Source organism: Solea solea, chromosome 2 (assembly GCF_958295425.1).
Source record: "Solea solea chromosome 2, fSolSol10.1, whole genome shotgun sequence".
NCBI classification, from domain to species: domain Eukaryota; kingdom Metazoa; phylum Chordata; class Actinopteri; order Pleuronectiformes; family Soleidae; genus Solea; species Solea solea.
The window spans coordinates 37,234,296-37,253,020 of record NC_081135.1 but is presented as its reverse complement, the minus strand read 5'-3'; the positions used below and the strand labels follow the sequence as shown (position 1 = coordinate 37,253,020).

The following is an 18,725-nucleotide window of genomic DNA, read 5'->3' as shown; positions in this document are numbered from 1 at the left end:
AAACTGTAAAAATTGCTCCGTATAAAATAGCATTAGCTAAGTTTCTATTAAAGTTTATCGCAAACATTTTAACTGGAATTTCAGGTTTGATTTTTCTGTTTCCTTCGACTGCTGTAAAGCAAATTGTTGTTTGTTCCTTCTCCTTCTTCTCCTCCTCTTTTCTCTCCTCCAACTTCCTCTCTCCTCCTTTATTCACATTCAAATTTGTGTCGCTGTCTAAAAGAATTGTGAAGTAAAGATGAGTTTAGTTTTATTGCGTTAAGAAAAATCACTTTCTTTGTCTACCCTGTTGCTGTTTATATATATATGTATATGTATATATATATATTTATGTGTGTGTGTGTATATATATATATATACATATATGTATATATATACATATGTGTATATATATACATATGTGTATATATATATACATATACATATATGTATATATATATATATATATACAGTATGTGTGTGTGTGTGTGTGTGTGTGTATATATATATATACTCTTATTTTTTATTCACACGTCCGCCATTGTTGCTGTGCGAGACTTCCGGTGTGGCATATCCGGTTAGAGATGTAAAAAGTAGGATCTTTTATCGCGCGGACAACAACAACAACAACAACTTTGAAAAGACAACAAAAACAAACCATGTCTTCTCGAAAGACGGGTGTCGTGTGTGCCGTTACGGGTTGCCATAACAACTGGTACAAGCGAAAGTCTTTCCTGGAGCAGCAGTGTTACGACCACCGGCCGCAAACGCGACGAAAGTGTGGATGTAAAGCCCCGTACGAACTTTATCCTCCGCCGAAGAACGCGGCGACGCTGCGCCTGTGGCTGAAGGCGCTGAATCTGAAGAAGCCGCCGAAGCGTCCGTACGTGTGCTCGTTTCACTTTGTAGAGAACAAACCCACGGAAGATCATCCTGTACCGGAGAAATGGCTCGGATATGAAACAACGCAGGTAAAAACAAATACAAAAAGTAACACTGATAATTATAATTTAAGTGTTAGTCGTGTTACAATTAACTGTGTTATTAAAAATTCGGGTTAAATTGCCTACTTTTTTGATTAATTCAGTGACAGCACGAAATAATTACACATAAATATCTTAATATGACGTTATATTTCCGTGTCAACGCACTCTAATATTGCACATATGTGGAACTGATAATTTTCGTTAAGTACGAGTGTTTACGTGATATATTTATTTTTAAGTAAGAAAACAAAAAAAGTGTTCGCCGATACGGACACCGGAAGTGCTGCACATAAGTACGAAGTTGTGGCTCCCGAGTAACTTCCGCTATCCAAAATAAGACCGTGTCATGTGATGACTGTTCCCTTTTTTTGCTACTGGAGTAGGGTGTTAGCTTATTTAGATTTGTTAACGATTTGATAAGAAATAGATTTTTGATTTTAAATAATAAACGTTCTGTCATGAAATTAGATTGAAATGTTTGCGAGATTAGGAAGATTTTAAATCTGGGCGAAAAGGTCAACGTAAACACAAACAAATAGGAAAAAAATATGTATTTAAGCTAAACTTGCACAAGCAACATGGCTAAAACCTGAAAGGTTATTTTGAAGAATATAACATATTTATATTAAAAAATGTACAGTTGTATGTAATTTTATTTGAACAAATAAAACTAAAATTTCTCTTCTTGCTGACGTGAAGCTCACGTTGGCTAAGTTTAATCGGGAAAAATGTTAACTGCAGTTTTCTGTGTTTCCTTAAACTGCTGTAAAGCAGATATTTCGGTAGTTTGTTCAGTGTGACAAGCAGTGGGTGGCACTTGTGCATTTTTAACTTATTGTTATATGTGACAGATTATGTTTAAGATAACGTCCTTCAGTCTTTGTGTTTAGAGCATGCGCTGTTCTAATCAAAGTTCAGTTGGTATCAAAGCACTGTTGTCATCAAAGTGCAGTTTGTCATCAAAGCTATTGCATTACATTACATTACATTACATGCTATCAAAGCCAATTACCTACACCCGCACAATTTGGATATTAGAAGGAATTTTACTGAAGCACATATTTTTTCAGTTTTCTTTGGTTTGTTCAGCGTGACAAGTAGTAGGTGGCGCTAAAGTCCATATTCCGATTTATAACTGATACAAGATTGTTTAAGTATGTAGAGCTGCCAATTTGAGGTTCTACTCTGCTGTTTTGTGTTAATATAAAATATGAGTATGACATTTATATTTATATAAACTTTGAATCAATTATAAGTATAAAAATCCAATTTTTTTATGACATCTGAGCTACAGTAAAACGCTCTGTGGCTGTTTCACTGTCTCACATTAGAACATAGAGTAAGAACTGTTGGTGAGTTAAATGGCAGGATGATTCAGTGACGAAACACAGAACGTGTCACAAAGAGTGTGTGTGTGTGTGTATTTGTGTTCAGCGCGGGTCACATGACTTCCTGTGCTCTGAAGAAGCACATGCAGAGGTTTGATGCGTCTTCAGCTCTGTTTCAAAAACACACCAGGATGTTTATGTGCAGCAGTTTTTCCCATGAACTCTTCCTTTGGTTTAAAAAAACAACAACTATTTGCTTTCTGTTTTTGCTCACTGTATATTTTCCCATCAGTCACATTTGTAAGAAGTAGTGACATCTAGTGGTGAGAATAATTGTAACAACATGAGTCACTTTATATAAAGTGTGTCAAGGAAACTATTGTGGCCTTCATATACCAAAAATGATTATCCATTCAGGCTGCCATAGGAACATAGAAAGCAAAGCTCTTGCCTAAATTACACATAAAAGGCTTATTTTAAGGCTATAAAAAACAAACTGTTATTTTTAGAGTGATTAAACACTTATACAAACATACTAACTGGTAATGTATTTCATTTCTGACAATAACCCTGAGTTTTTATGCTATGTGAATATTCAGTAACTGCTGAATATTTGAACATTCTAGCAGTAAATGAGATGCATTCAGGGAAACTTGTAAATGTTATCACTTGTGCAAACACACATGAAGTCCATCCATTAACTGATTACTTGCTACTGCTGCTGCCCCCTTGTGTTAATAGATTGACCAACACAAATTTGGCCCGAAGCTTGTTGCTACATAAACCTCCTTTCTGGTTTGCGAAGGCCACGGTAGTTTCCTGATGTTCTATGATGTCATGTCCTGTTTGTACGACTAAAATAGGACTTAAAAGAAAATACACACATGGACATTGTCGTAAATGTTGCGATTAGGACTAGTTCTGCTACTGCTATTGCTAAATGTATACATTTAGTCAGATAAGCTTAGCCTGAGCGCTAGCACTCTTGGCTAATACCCGCAAATAATAGAAGAAACCAGTTCATAGAAGAAAAAGACAACAGCAGCTAAATCAGAGTCCTGCACAAGACCCACTCATACCTGTGAAGCTCTTTTTGCAGGTTTACCCGTCGGGTACCCGACCCAGAGCAGGACTCTGCGCTAAATACATTTTAAAAATGGTGAAATTTTGTTGGACAGACTGACTGTGTTGCTCTTTCAAAGTAAAGAATTTAATATCTCGTAGTTGATGAATGGTAGCGAGTCGCATGCTAAACTGGAAACTGACTAACGAGCTGAGAATGGGCGTAGCTATCGCCCCCTAGGGGAACGGAGGCTTGCACTTGTATACTGGAACCAGGACAGTCGCCCAGTTCAATGGCGTGGCATGCGTGGATACTTTCCGAGTAGTTCTTACACACTGGAGCTATAACGTATACTTAACGTAGGTGGACTAGAATAAACTAGTCGATGTTCCTGGTATTCAAAGAAGAAGCGTGAACTGAATCTAACACGTGTATAAAACCTCCTGACTGGCTTTAAACACATTACGTAGGAAACCACCAGACAACGTGTGGAATTGATGAGTAATGGTTTGAGGCAAAGACTCCCTGAGGCAAATCAGTCAAATCTGTAAAAAAAAGGAATTCCTAAAACGTGTTTGTGCCGTTTCAAGGTGGAGCTACTTTTAAAAATGTCGTTAAAAGTCTTGAGGGTCGTGTCAGGAGGTCACAGGGTAAATGTGAGGGGGTCATAAGACAGATTTACTAAAATACAGAAATGTGTTGGGTTTTTTAAGTGAAATATTGATCATTTGAGGTAATTTCTGAAAAATGACCATGGAGGTGAATGTAGCACTGAAATAGAATAAAGTAAGTCACACTTAAGGTAAGGCTGTTTTATTGAAGTGTTTTTCACACATGGTGATATATGATCAAAGACGTCGATGAAAATGAATAAGATAAGTGATAAAAATTTGTTCAAAAGTTAATTTAAGCACTAAAAAGGACATTCAAGACATTAAAAGGAGCAGATTAAAAGAATTAAACTGCTTAAAATGATAAGAGAGTCTTAAAAAATTCTATTAAGTTGTATTTACTAAGGTAAATGATGCTCCCTACTACAACAACACGTAATAAAATATACTTAATGGGTTTTATCACAGAACTAAACCACTAATAAGAACTGGATTGTGGGAAATCATCCCATAGATGGACTGTTTGACCCCTTATTTTCTGTTAAAGTGCTGCAAAACACCTTAAAACCTTACCAATGTTACCACAATATGTCGTTAAAAGTTTATTTGAACAAGGATTCTACTGCTGTGACAAATGTTGGTAGACCTATGTCGTGTACTTTAAGACTTTTACTTAAGTAATGTTATAAAAAGTGACTTCAACTTCTACCAAAGTTTCTGGCGACATACCTGTACTTTTACTCAAGTATCACCTTCGAGGTACTTTATACAAGACAGAAAGTTCCCAATATGTGAAATTAAGAGGTGAATAGAGTTAGTAGAAGTAGAGAGCGCCTGTTGATTAATAATAAATGTGTTTATAGAGCATTTTTAAAGGTTCTCAGATAGTTTACAGTTTTAAAATGACACATTATTTAGTGCATTAAGTGCCATATAATGGAACATAAAACATCATGATTTTGTCAATTCTGACACAGGAACTGGCAACCCGGAGTGTTCTTTAACAAAATAAACAAATAATGTATGATCACTATGACGTCATTATGTTGTCTACACGTCACCTTTTATGTAATATGTGATGGAAATCGTTTGTTTTTCTTCGTCGTTCTCGCGCCACCATGACGTAAATCACATCTGCACGTTTCAGCATTTGAACGCACCTGATCCGCCATTTTGATTGCGTCATCGGCTCATTAGCCCCAGCACACACACACACACACACACACACACACAGTATGACTCATGTGGCCTGTTTTACTCATTTACGCCACTTTAAAACCCTCTTTCAGCTCATTTTCCCCGACATTAACTGACTCCTGCTCTTGTTGTCGCGGATTAAAACGCTTCCCTGACACTCCGCGTGTGATTAAATATAAGTTATTTAAGTTATTTCCTCTCAGCTGTTCGCGTTCTGCTGCTCGTGTCTGGTTGAAATTACGTGAGGAAACCCGAGGTTTCGCCGACTGAGAGCGGAGAACATGAACTCTGTCAACCCGGATCTCTGCCTCTGATTGGACCCGGACTGTGAGGGACTCGAGTGCGACCTGGTTCGGGAGGTTTGGGTCCGTCCCGGTCAGGGGTTTGTGGTTTTCTCGTCGACGTGGACTCAGTTCTCGCGCGGGTTGTGATAACGTTTCAACGTTTAATAGGTCGTTTTAATTACCGGCCATGCTGCCGCTGATTGATCCTCGTGCGCATGCGCGGAAAAAGGGAGAGGAGGAAAAAAAAAAGAAGAAAATTAAGAAGTACGAATGGGTGCCGTCGGAGAGCATAAAAATAAAGGGAGTCTCACTCTGCCTCTGTTTCTGGCTACAATAATTGTGTGCGCGTATGCGTGGAGGACTTTAAGGGATAGTTCGGGTTTTTGTAAAACAGTGGTTATAAAGGGTTTAGGGCTGCAACCGTTAATCAATTGTTAATCGATTACTAAATTAATCGGTTTTAGAAGTTGCTGTTTTTACAGTTAATACAAGCTTTCTGATTTTTTTTTATTTGCTCCTTTGACAAAAAAAACACTGATGTATGTATGTGAATATTTTCTAATTTCTAATCTCTGAATGTGAGTATTTTCTAATATCAGAATGTGAATGTGAACATTTTCTAATCTCTGAATGTGAGTATTTTCTAATCTCGGAATGTGAATGTTTTCTAATCTCGGAATGTGAACGTTTTCTAATCTCTGAATGTGGTCTCAAACTCGCGGCCCATGGTCCACTTGCAGCCCCTCAGTCAATCATCTGCTTACAAACTTCTGTTTACATCTGGAAAAGTCTGTCTTAAGGTTAGATAAAGTTAAATATATAAGTTATGTATATATCCTTAAGATTCAAGATTTCTTTATTGTCATTACAACACACATTAAGACATGAGGTCAGAACGAAATTTCAGTCTCTCCAGAACCCCAACAATAAGCCCAACAATAACAAGAAAGAAAGAAAAAGAAGAACTAACAGTTTAAACTTAAAAAATATAAAATTTAAAAAAGATTTAAAACTTTAAAACCTCTGGAGGTAAGGTGCTGTGTGATTATAGAGTAATATAATTGAATTTAAATAACTGTCCTGAGGTAGTGTATAATAAATAAGTAAAAATTAGTGCAAAAGGTGGGCGTACAGTACTGAGTTGATGTGATAACGGTTCGAAATGGGGGGTGGATGATAGTCCAGAGCATTTATCTGCGGGGGGGCGCAAACAGTTCAGACCGTGGGGCGTTTGTTGCTTATTGTATACAATAGTATAGTTGCTTATTGTATACAATAGTAAAATATAGAATATCCCCAAGAAAAAGTTTGGGAATCACTGACTACTCTGTGCCTCTTGTTTATCCTGCTCTGGCTGGTTTGAGTGCGGTGGGTGGGGGAGAAAATCAAAACAATAGGAACAATTATTCATTGTTAGTCTAGTAAACAGATTTAGAACGGTTTTACCTCAAATGTGTGAAATGTAGTTAACAGGGACAGTGCACAGCCTCTTAGCTGTAACAGTTATAACTGTAACGGAAAACAGTTGACAGTTATAAGCTTATTTACAGCTGTAGTTCTCTAGGAGCCAAAGAAAAACATCACTGGTAAGGAAATCATGGATTAATGTTGACAAATTGCATTTCATCAACCATATTGATGTAGTACAACACAGGTTCTTAGCTTTAAGATAACTTACATCTGTAGTCATATGGCAGGAAGCAACGATCTCTGGTAATTCACACATTGCTTTACATAAACACATTTAAACGTGTAAAAATCGATCCATCTGAAACGTATTTAGCATGTGTCCTGGTGTCGCACGTTCCCGTGTGCTCGCGTCTGAGTTTTTCCAGAGCAGAGTGAGGCATCTTCACCACGGACGATCTTTGGGTCGAAAGTGGCAAGTCGCACTTTGTGCGCACGCGCTCCCCGGAATTAATGTCAAGGCACAAAAGTGGCGCTACACCGTCTCGAGCTCTCCTCCGGTAAGACCACTCCACTGACGGGCTTTATTTGAGCATTTTCACGTCACACTCTTACGACTAATTCAGTCAAACTTTCGGGAACTTGTGCGACGCCTCCGGCGGATGCCCAGCAACTTCCCCGGTGGGTCACACCGGGGCGAGGGGACACGTTACGGCTCCGTTAAGCAGTGAAACTGTGCTGATTTGTGGCTCCGCCGTGTGTGTGCGTGCTTGTGTGTGTGTGTGCTGTGGCCGCTGCCGCCTCTAGGCTCCAGTATTGTTCAGTTGGCTCCCTAATGGCGGACGGCAGGCAGTGCTGTTTTCCGCTGGGGGAGGAGGAGAAGGAGGAGGGGGGGGGGGGGGTTATGGGAGAATGAAAGGGGGCTACGTTAAATGTGCTAACGTGTGGAGACACCGGGGGTCACACCCGCATCTGGGTCACGCTGCCTCCCGCCTCACCGAGCCCCCGTTGTTTACCAACCGCATGACACAAATTGGAGACAGTTCATGTGATACGTTGACGCCATGGCGCCCCCAGCGGCCGCCGGGCGTACGTGTCACTGATTGCGCCAGGGTGGACTGCGTGTGGGGGTAACTTTCCAATTAAAACCCCCGGCGTCACAGGTATCATATGAATCGGGTTTTCTCATTCGGATTGGGTGTCAGTGCCATGTGTGCACACACGCAGCCGGAGTGTCGTGGCTTCACCGTGGGAGTTTGTGTCGTGGAAAAGCCCACGTTGCTTGTCTTCACGTCAGGGATCGTGTAAGTCAGTGTCTGTGTGTGTGTGTGTGCGCGCGTGCGTGTCTGCTTTAATCCATTTGAATAAGTTGTGATCATATTATCTTGGTGGTGTTTTAAACAATGGCGCAGTCCGTGCCTGCTCCTCCTCCCCTTCATCTGCCGCTAATCCAATCGCAGTTTGCGCCAGGAAGAGCAGAGCAGAGCAGGGCTGGGAGCGGAATGGAGCGCAGAGAACCACGTTTCTCCTGGTGCTCAACTTGGAAGGCAACCCCTTCATTTACCCGGGTTATTTATGGTAGCGCTGCGCAGCTCAGGTAGTTTTTACTGCCCGTGATTATAAAGTTTTGGAGCTGCCCTTTAAAGCCAACTTTAGTGCCGGAAAGAGGAGCTTGTATCAGGGGGGTGTATGAGGTCGACTGATGGCCGCTGGTGGTGACCGGGCTCCAGGAGCGGATTTGGCACCGTGGTGGTCCGAGTGTGTCGGCAATGAAGGGCACCAGCCGGCCCTGATACGCTCGGTACAGCCTGTCCTTGTGCTGCTGCTGCTTCTGCCTCACATTTAGCTCAGTTTATTTTTTTTAAAAAAGGTCTAAGCCTCATTAGCTGCCCTGGTGGCTGCGCATTACGCATATTTTTTTTTTTTTGTGACATAAGCCTTATATAATATTTACACGCGTCTGATGTGAATGTGTGTGTGCGGGTGCTGTTGTCGTCTGCGCAAGTGGCGCAAACGGCTGCGCGTCTCCACCTAGTGACCATGTGGGGAAAAGTCATGTCAAGTTGATGTTATGGAGAGGTTGGAGGAGCACACCTATGTGAAGGTGATGGTGTTCTGTTGCTCGGAGGCAGCTCCTCCTCCCTCCCTCCCTCCTCCTTCCTCACCCTCCATCATCATCATCATCATCATGTCCACCTGGTGTTGACGTTTTGGAGCAGGGTTGCATGTCAGAGCTCATTCAGGCTGGATCCTGGTTCCTCTGTCGTCCACGTGAATGCAACTCGGCTCACAGCTCTGCATTGCAGTCTGATGAACAGAGTCTAGACCAGGGCTATTTTTTTTTCCTCCTGCTCTGCGCTCGGTTGCTTTGCACACAGAGCTTCCCTCTGTTGGTGTTTATATCAGGCCAAAAACTGTGATGCATTTATTGGGGAAATTGTGCAGCAGCAGCAGCAGCGCAGTCTTTAATGTCCTTGCCCAACATTTGGACACGAGTTCACACTCAGATGTCATTTTCATGTCTTTTAAAAAATGGAAGAGAGAAAAAAATGACACGCTCACTGCGTTTGTAATCCCAGTCTGTTTTTGAACGGTCGAGAACATCTTATTGATCTTGAATGTCATGCTGTTTTGGTTATTGCTTCCTGTCATGTGACCACTGTGTGAGCAACTCTTCCTCTTCCAGCTTTACAACCAAGTAGAGGTTAACAGTCAGAAAGCAGCACTCTGGACAGCTGTAGGTTGTTATTCTTATTATATGGAGTGTTTTAATTCAAAAGTACAGACCTGGATTAAAACTGACTGTTCATATCACTTTAACTTCACTGGATTTGTGTAAAAATGTGCTTTTAAAGGTCCACTGTGTAACATTAAGGCGGGTTTGTTTTGGCAGCAAATGAATGTACTTCCTGAATTTGTTTTTGTGTGTAAAATCTCTTTGGATGCCAAGATGGAGTTTAATCAGTTGAGTCAGAAACGCCAAGCGTATCTCGGGCTAGCCATTGTAAGCTATTGTTAGCCGTAGTTTAGCAATAACAATGTGTTTGCAACTTATTTACCGTGAAACAAATATGACATTGGTAAAAGTAGCCGTGTTTGTATTAGGGATGTCGCGATTTTAAGGTGTTTTTTTTTTTTAGACTTGTTTAAAGCGATAACTAGCCCTAAATGCGTGTTTGTAGCCTTAGTTATCGATGTAGCGCGAGTTGAATTTTGAGGAATTTCACTCCACTGGTTTTCTTGACCTGGTTGAAATTGAGAAATTTTAATTTCCGTCAAAACACACATTTAAAGGTCCAGTATGTAAAATTTAGGCATGTTTATTTTTGGCAGAAATTGAAACTTCTTAAATGTGTGTTTCTATATGTGTAAAAGTCTCTCACGAAGGAGTTCACCGTGTTCCAGTTAGACAGAAATGCAAACTTTTCTCGGGCTAGCCATTGTTAGCAATATCAGTCAATAACAATGCTATACATGGTATTTTGTGCACGTAATCAGTTGTCTACGGTTTAAAAATGACAGTGTTTTGTGTACGACCGATTTACTGTGAAGCAAATTTGATAAAAGTGATATTAACGGTAAATGTAGCAGTGTTTGAATGGTGGCAGCCATCTTGGCATCCTAACATGGTCTACATGAGTTTGCTCCATGTTGGAATCTCAGTTCCCGAATCGTTCCATATAAGGAGTTTTCCCATGACCATGGAAAGTCTGAGTTCAGACTACATATATATATAGAACTCACCATTAGCCTAGAAACTAGAATAGGCCTTTTATAGCTCCCTCTTACTATAGGCAAGGGCCTTGCTTTATGGAGGTGGCCATCTTGTGTTGTGTTATGTTATGTTTCTGTGTAGTTGATGGTTACAAGTACAGTTGATGCTTGATTGCAGGTGTAGACAAAAAATGTCTGATGCTTTACCAAATATGGTTACTTCTGGTTTGACAAAAACAAAATGGCGCTGGCCAAAATAACAAACTCATGGCTTCAGACTGGGGAGTTAACAACCCGGCAGGAAACATTATGGTGGATTGTCATTATGGTACGCGCCATTTACATCAGAAGTCAGAACTAGGGTGTAACGTAACCTCCAAGAGACTGCGTTCCAGTTGAGAAAGTGGAAATAAAACAATCCATGCAAACGTATCTTGGGGCTAGCTGTTGTTAGCTATACCAGTTGATAACAACCTTGAGTATTTACAGATGTCTATCGGTCTTTTGGGGGCAACGGTGGCTCAGTGGTAGAGCGAGTCGTCTTTCGACTAGAAGGTTGTGTGTTAGATTACTAGCTCCGCTAGTTTCCATGTCGATGTGTCCTTGGGCAAAACACTTAACCCTGTTTTGCCCTTGACAGCTGCGTCTGCAGTGTGTGAATGGGTATAAGAGATGTGTGATAGAAAATGCGCTGCAATGCGCTGCGTCACTTTCTGCCCAGCATCACACATTGTGTAATATATGTATATCAATAAAATGTACTTGGCTTAGGGCTGCAACCAGTAATCGATCTGTTTTGATAACTGGTTAATCAGTTTGTTGTTGTTTTTTAATTAAAACAAGCTTTCTGATTTTGCACCTTTTTAAATTTGTCTTTGCTCCATATGACAAAGAAATAATTCAAACGGAATCACATTTAACGTCTTTGCGAAACACTCCACATTTTACCACCTATCTGAGTGAAGTAAACTAAAATATCAGTCATATTTAATAACTGCTGCACCATATAATGTCAACTTGGGCGGGGAAGCCAAAGTGAAAGTTGTAAAATTATAAAAAAAACAAAAGATCTCATAGGTCTACCTGTTTCCCTCCAGGTGTCACCACCACAGGGACTTATGACTTTTATTGGACATGTCCCACAGAACTGGGGCCAAAATGGCCTCCGCTGTGTGTTGTAAAGGCAGAACCCTGGATTCCGCTGTGATGTCGACTGAGCTCAGTTATAACCGCTTTATTCAGGTGCTTCAAGCTCTTCCTGCTCTGGGTGAAGAGCACAGAGCTACAAAGACTGTTCTCTCTCTCTCTGTGTGTGTGTGTGTGTGTGTGTGTGTGTTTTTGTGCAGCAGCTGTCAGCTCTGACGTGATGTGTGGCTCACAGTCGCCGTCACTGCTGTGTAACATGGAAAAAGAGAGATTTTGACAGAAACACGTCAACTTAGAACGTGCAGGCGTGCGTCTATATGAACAACAGATTATTTTTACAGTTGATTAATATGTCCCATTCTTTACTCGATGGTTTATAAAATGTCAGTAAACGTCGATCTGTGTCTCTCAAACCTGGAAATGGTGACGTTCTCTAATGTCTTGTTTTTGTCCACAAACCAACGACGATTCAGTTCTATCGACTTCTTTGTTACGTGGAGCAAAGAAACATTACACGTTTAAGAAGCTAAAAAAAAACACTATTAATCGAGTAGTTGTCTCAGCCCTAATTTATACTGGCCACTTTAATAGGTACGTCTGTTGAACTGCTTGTTAATGCAAATACCTAATCAGCCAATCACACGGCAGCAACACAAAGACAACTGTTGAATTTCAAATCCAGCACTAGATATTTGCAAAGCGTGGACCCAAATATCCAGTGAGCTGCAGTTTTCTCTTTTGAGAAAACGCTTTGTTGATGCCAGAGGTCAGGTTGAAATTGATCTGAAAGGCAACAGCCACTCATTACAATTAAGGTGTGAAGAAAACCCGTCTCTGCACGCGCGCCACATGTCGAACCTTGAAGCAGATTTCATGTATAAATTCCCCTTTAATCACAAAGGACGTCATCTCAACCATTTGAACACCACGTTGGCCAACTCATCAGCGCATAAACGCACCCGTGGTAGTAATGTTGGGGGGGGGGTGGCCTTACCATCACCATGGCAACCAGGGTGTAGCTTCACTCGTTGCCGGGGACAACAAGTGAGAAGCTGTGTGGAGCATCACACGGGTTGAGAGCTGAGGAGGAGGAGGGTTGGTGTGAAAGGCAGCAGGTAAGAGGAGGAGTAGAGTGCCAGGGAGTGGAGGAACAGGCAGGTGCAGAGAACAGAGAGAGGAAGAGGAGGAGGAGTAAAGTTGCCCCCGTTGCTGGGCAGGCACGTAGCAGTTCTTGGGAGTCAGCCATGGTGACATCGCCTCTACTGTTGCATCTGCTGCGTCTGAGCAGCCCTTCTTTTCATGGTGTTTTCACTCGGCTAATTGCAACCTGAAAGAAGGATTTGACTCAAAGCTCGGCCTCCACCATCCGTCTAGTGATTAGTTTATCCATGCATTTCTTTTTTTTGACTATGGCTGCAACTAATGATCTTTTTTATTGCTTATTCTGTCCATATTTTCTAAATTCATTGATTTCTCATTTGGTCCTGAAAAATTATGTAAAAATTTGGATCGGTGTTTCCCAAATGTCTTCTTTTGACCACAAACCAAAATGTTTGTTTTCATGATTATTTTTTTTTGTCATATGGACCAAAGAAACCAGAAAATACTGACATTGAAGAAGTTGAAAAACCAGAGAGCTTGATTTAATTAGCCCTATTGTCCACCACCACCACCATCATGTGACCAGGACTTCAATGAGAGCTACAAATGTCTTCCACACTGGTGGGGCATTAGGGGGGTGAATCACATGGTACCTCACAAAATGATACGCGATACATGCTCCACGATACCAGTAATATCCTGATACAGTGATTCTGCGATAATCAACGTATTGCAGGCAATCATGTCGCGATAGGGTCATCTCTTAACGTAGCTTTCTCCACCGTTATCCCGCTGTAAACTCCCTCTTCTGCCCCCGTTTCCGTCATTCATTTGAGCAGCGCCACCGTGAGGAGACATGAAGTAGTGAAGACGCCCGGCAAGTGAAACTGGCAGGGACTGTTTTACTTTAGAGCGTCTTATTTTGTTGATTGAGATATCGGTATTTGCCCCGGCGCATCGAACGTCGTATTGCACAAGGAAGGACAACGAAAAATCGCCAAATCAGTGTTTTTACCCACACTTTAAGGACGTTAGGTTAAATAGTAAAATGAATCGGATTGATTTTTTTATACCGCACAAAGCTGATTAAAGTACTGTATTGGACAGATATCGATGTTGAGGAAATAACGTTATCAGTTGTTAATGCTAACAACAGCTGGACCAAGATACATCCAGACATCTTGTTTTCATAATAATTTTTTGATGGGATGAGGTCAGTTTTAATAACGGGCATTTTTGATTTTTAATTGTGACAAATCTGACAAAGCTGAAGCTGAATAATTTCTTTTATACGGAGCAATTGACAGATTTTAATCAGGCGAGGTTTCTCAAAACAATGGGCAATCAAAACACCAAAGCTCACTTAGCCATCAAACAGAAATTCAAATGGCAGATTTATGATTGTGTAATTATGTCCAAATATTCACTGGGTTCTTACTGTACTTTTTAGTGTTTTATTGTAATTATCAAAACAAGTTTCAAGACTTTTCAGCTGCTTTTTTAAATGTGAATATTTTCTGGTTTCTTTGCTCCATGTAACAAAGAAATTATAAAAAATCTGGAATAATTTGGGTTTGTGGGTAAAACGAGGCATTTTGAGAATATTGGGGAAGCATTTGGGGAAACGCCATTTTTTCCTTAAACATTCAGACTTCTTTTTGGACCAAACTAATCGATTTATGCGTTTCAGAAAGTACTTTCTTACTTTCCTTTCAACTGACACTGATGTTCTTCTTCCTCTGTTGAAACTCTTCATCAAATACCGGGGGAAATAAACAAGTTTTCTTTATGTCCCGCTTTTTCTGGAGGGATTCTGACCCTTTTTGTCCCTCCTGTCTTGGTAGAACGTGTCTGATCAGGTCTTAATTTGTTGTGAACTTGTAAGCAGAGCTTTCAGTCACTTCAGAGCTTTAGAGGAGAACGTCGCTTCTTGTAGTTTTGAAATCAAAGCCTCGTATCTGGGACATGATCGGCTAAAGATGGATGTTAATGCTGAGTATTCGGCTCATAAACAAAGAGTTTGGCACAAGGGTGGTCGCTGTGGCGGTGGTGGGATTTCACCGGGCAGCAGGAGGCTGCGTGGGGGGGAGGTTTTCTCTGGGGACACCTGAGCTACCTGTACAGCTGTCGAGCATCATAACAACCAATCAGTGGTGCAGCCTTTAACCTAATTGTCTCCTAACTGCCTTTTGTTTGTGTTGCCAGGTGGTTGCCTTAGCGATGGATGGGGAGTCGGAACCAAACCCCGCTGTATCGGAAGAGGCAGGGGAGCAGGTGGAACCCATGGATGCCACTCCCTCCCCCCAGCAGCAGACCACGCCCCCCTCAGAGGAGGCTGGGGAGGCAGTTTCCATGGAAACAGAAGATGGAGCCACAAAGGAGGGCGGCTCGGAGGACAATGATGATGATGTGGTTCTTGTAGGGGAGGAGGCTCCCCAGCCTTCTGCCACAAACCTCTCCCAGGACTTGGGCAGCGCAGACTGCCTGGAGCCGCTCACGGATGTCGCACCCCTCGACATGTCCACAGCGGCACCGCTCTCCGCAAGCCCCAGCCCTCCCGCGTCTTCCTGCGCGTCCACGGTGGAGACGCCCCCGAAACCTCCAGCCACAGTGGTGGAGCCCATCGTCATTGACGATGAGGAGGACCCCGAGCAGAGAGATGCCTCCCCCTCCTCTCCGGCGCCCCCCGAAGGCTCCCCCGCGCCGCTCTCGCCAAGCGTGCTCAGCAGCACTGAGCCAGATTCGGAGATCAGGATCGCCAGCGTCACCACGCTGGGCTCCGATGGCCAGAAAGGAGACGGGTCTGCCCCAAACACTCCGCCACATCCAGTGGATGTCCAGGAGGACATGAACCTCATGATAACCTCGGTGACGTCGCTGCAGGGAGACGCGACGTCCTTCACAGTGGTGAGGATTTGCACACACACACAGACACCAATTAGTGATAGTGAATTTGACATCTGCTCTTTACACACCAGTGGAGAACACACAATCCACACACAGGTACAGTGGGCACGGGGAGTAATGGTGGTTGGGTACGTTGCTCAGGAAGCACCCCAGCCCTTGACCTGTTTGAGGATTTCAACCGGCAACCCTTTGGTTATACTAGGTGGCAGGGAATTGAAAGCCCAATTCCCTGCCATGGCCTTGAGAAGTCGTTTCCAACAAGGACGATTCTGCCTTGGAGCGCATTCATATTATATCAGGGTTCCCACGGGTCCTTGAAATCCTTGAAAGTTTGTGAATTTGTAAAGAAAATCGCCCAAAATGTTCCGAGCAGAACAAGGAGCGAGTAACGTTAAGCGAGAGAGAGCAAATGACGACGTGATGCCTGGGAAATGAGAAATTCTAAGATCTCTGTGTCACCAAAGAAAAATTACAAACTCTGACTTTGGCCAAGATCCCAAGGACAATCACTTGCCCACATGCAGAGCGTGCTGCAAATCAATAACAGTGGACGCCATGGACGCTCTTACAAGTTGCCCTCTCGTCTTAAGCTGGGTCAGTCCTTGAATTTGAGGGAATTGGTCCTGAAAAGTCCTTGAATTTCATGTCAATCAAAATGTGGGGACCCTGCTATTACTAAATGCAGGGGATTACTGATGTGGTTTGATTGAGTTCGTGTTTTCCCACACTGGACCGCTTTGTGCACACTTTCCTCATTTCCTCCCTTGTTCTTTTAATATTTTAAAAAACTAACAACTTCTGTGTGTGTGTGTGTGTGTGTGTGTGTCTGTCCAGACAGGTGAAGGCCAGGCAGAAGAGAACGGCCTGCAGATAAGCAACACCTTCAGCCTGAATCCCGACACCCCATCTGGTCGACCGCCAGCCTCCTTCAACCCTGGGCGGGGCTCGGGCCCCATGGGCCAGCTGGTACAGAATGGAGATACGGGGACTCACAACAGAGCAGGTGATGAATTTATTACCCAGAAGAAACTGAAACCTTGCACATTCTCCCGGGTAAAAGAAAAAAAAAAAGAAGAAGAAATGTCTCAATTGTGATCAAAATGAAGAGTCACGTTAAGCTTTTGTCGCAGAGCTGTTCACAATCCCCTTTATTCCTTCTGTTATCGTTTATATATTTATCTTTTTATGGTTTTGAGAGACTCTGACCCTAGGAGGGATGCACAATATTGGACTATTTGCCGATATATTGGTAGTGCTTGGGGCGATAACCGATACAAGTAGTGATATATTGGTGTCCGTTTTTTCCTTTGCGCTCCGACTGCAGAGGTTGTTTAGTCTCCTCTGCTGTGACGTTTTATTCATAGCGTAAAATAAATAAACATAAAAGACAGGGCACTCGCACAGAAGTCAAGGTGCGGCAGCTTATTCTTAGGGATGAGAATCGGTTAAATTCACCAATACAATCCACAAATCCTGGATTCACCACGCACAGGATGTAAAAATCTAAATAAAACATCAGCAAAAGTATTTTAGTTGAGTCATGCTTGGGCCGTTTATGTCAATATTTGTTACACAGTTGAAGAATTATGTCTTTGAGGTGACGCACAATGGTACAAATGTGTTCACAGCTTCACACGTTCATCAGTGGTCTAAAATGACTGAAACAGACTAATATCAGTGGCATGCCTACTTGATCTGCCCACTGTTTAAGCCATTAGTCATCGCCCTTATCCAAAAACACATCTTAAAGACAATATCTTTCCAATAATAATATTCGTATTGACGTATGAGAAGTATTTTGATGACAGCAATTTAAAATAATGAAAAAAAAGGGTATTTTGTCACTCGAATTCTCCACAGCTTTGACTTCTGTCAATTTTGTCCCAAAAAAAGGACAAAAATATCCTGCAAAGTACAGTAAAATAGTAGAAAAGTACTACGAAACTGACCCGTTTGTAGATAATGGGACACCATCTTGTCCTCATAAGACAAAAAGAGACTCTGTAAACTTGTTTTTTTGCAAACCTCTCCGCATTACATCACTCTGAATTGTGGGTAATTGTCTCCAGCAGAATCTGCAGCGTTGTCGACCTCCGGAGAGTTTACATACAGTGGTTAAACTTCCTCCCCGCTGAACCATCAGCCTCCTTTTCAGATTTCACCGTCTGATGATTTCCCCGTCTTTTAAAATCTGTGAATAGATAAAGAGGGGGACGGGGGACTCGCTCTCGTCAGTCGGCACCAGGTGGTGCTGTTGACTGGAGGATTAATTCTATCTCCTTTCTTTTCCACATTCATCGTCATCATAGTTTCAAGAATCACATGACGTTTCACAGCGGTGTTGTCCTCCTGCTTTAGCAAAAGAACAAAAACTAAACAAACAAACCACTGTGGAGCCTGAGATTCAACAAGTGTGAAGCTGGTTCTCGAGCTTAAAATGGTGGAGCTTGTTTTTTTTTGTTTTTTTAAGTAAACGTGACACCTCTTCCTCTGTGTCAGTTGTTTTCCAGACTGTGAAATCTATAATTTATCATCAGATTCTTTAAGATGTGCCGTTACGGCACAGACAGGCGGGAGTTTAATGGTCTCTTAAGACACATTAGGTTCTTGGTTTGGTTCCAGAACTTTTACTACATGTCAGACCCAAGTCTTTTCCTCAGTTTCCTGTTTGCCTCACAACTATTATCTGTCTAATAAGTCAAATCTTAATGTTTTTGGTGGTAGGCAAAGAATCCAGCATGATGTAATGAATATACGTGATGTAATGAATACGATTAAAAAAAAACGTTGGAACTTGTTGGACAGCTCCTTACACCCAGTCCACACATAGGTTTGTGGGTTGTTGTTTTTTTAAAGTAGGTTTATTTGTGCATTTTTGGCTTTTATTACACAGATTTGTAGGTTTGGTCTCTGATAATTAGCGTGTGTTTGCAGTAGATGTGATTAAATTTACGAGGTTTCTTGAAGGCATCTTGAAGCTACTCCTCTGAGGTTCAACAGGC

The 18,725-nt window shown here is 42.0% G+C and overlaps 1 protein-coding gene across 9 annotated transcripts in view; it reads left to right on the top strand.

Moving 5' to 3' along the window:
• The first annotated feature begins 558 nt into the window (after positions 1-558).
• The window catches only part of zmym2 (zinc finger, MYM-type 2), a 33,649-nt gene continuing 15,482 nt past the window's right edge, over positions 559-18,725 (top strand). For 3 of the 9 annotated variants that reach the window (XM_058612484.1, XM_058612483.1, XM_058612482.1), the window contains exons 1-3: positions 561-950; positions 15,022-15,723; positions 16,558-16,726. In XM_058612484.1, the coding sequence (XP_058468467.1) occupies positions 639-950; positions 15,022-15,723; positions 16,558-16,726 (1,183 nt within the window). In that variant the 5' untranslated portion in view covers positions 561-638. Of the gene's footprint in view, positions 951-7,296; positions 7,416-7,440; positions 7,537-7,978; positions 8,160-15,021; positions 15,724-16,557; positions 16,727-18,725 lie in introns of those variants that run through there. The other 6 variants (XM_058612489.1, XM_058612480.1, XM_058612481.1 and 3 more) reach the window with 5 other exon arrangements.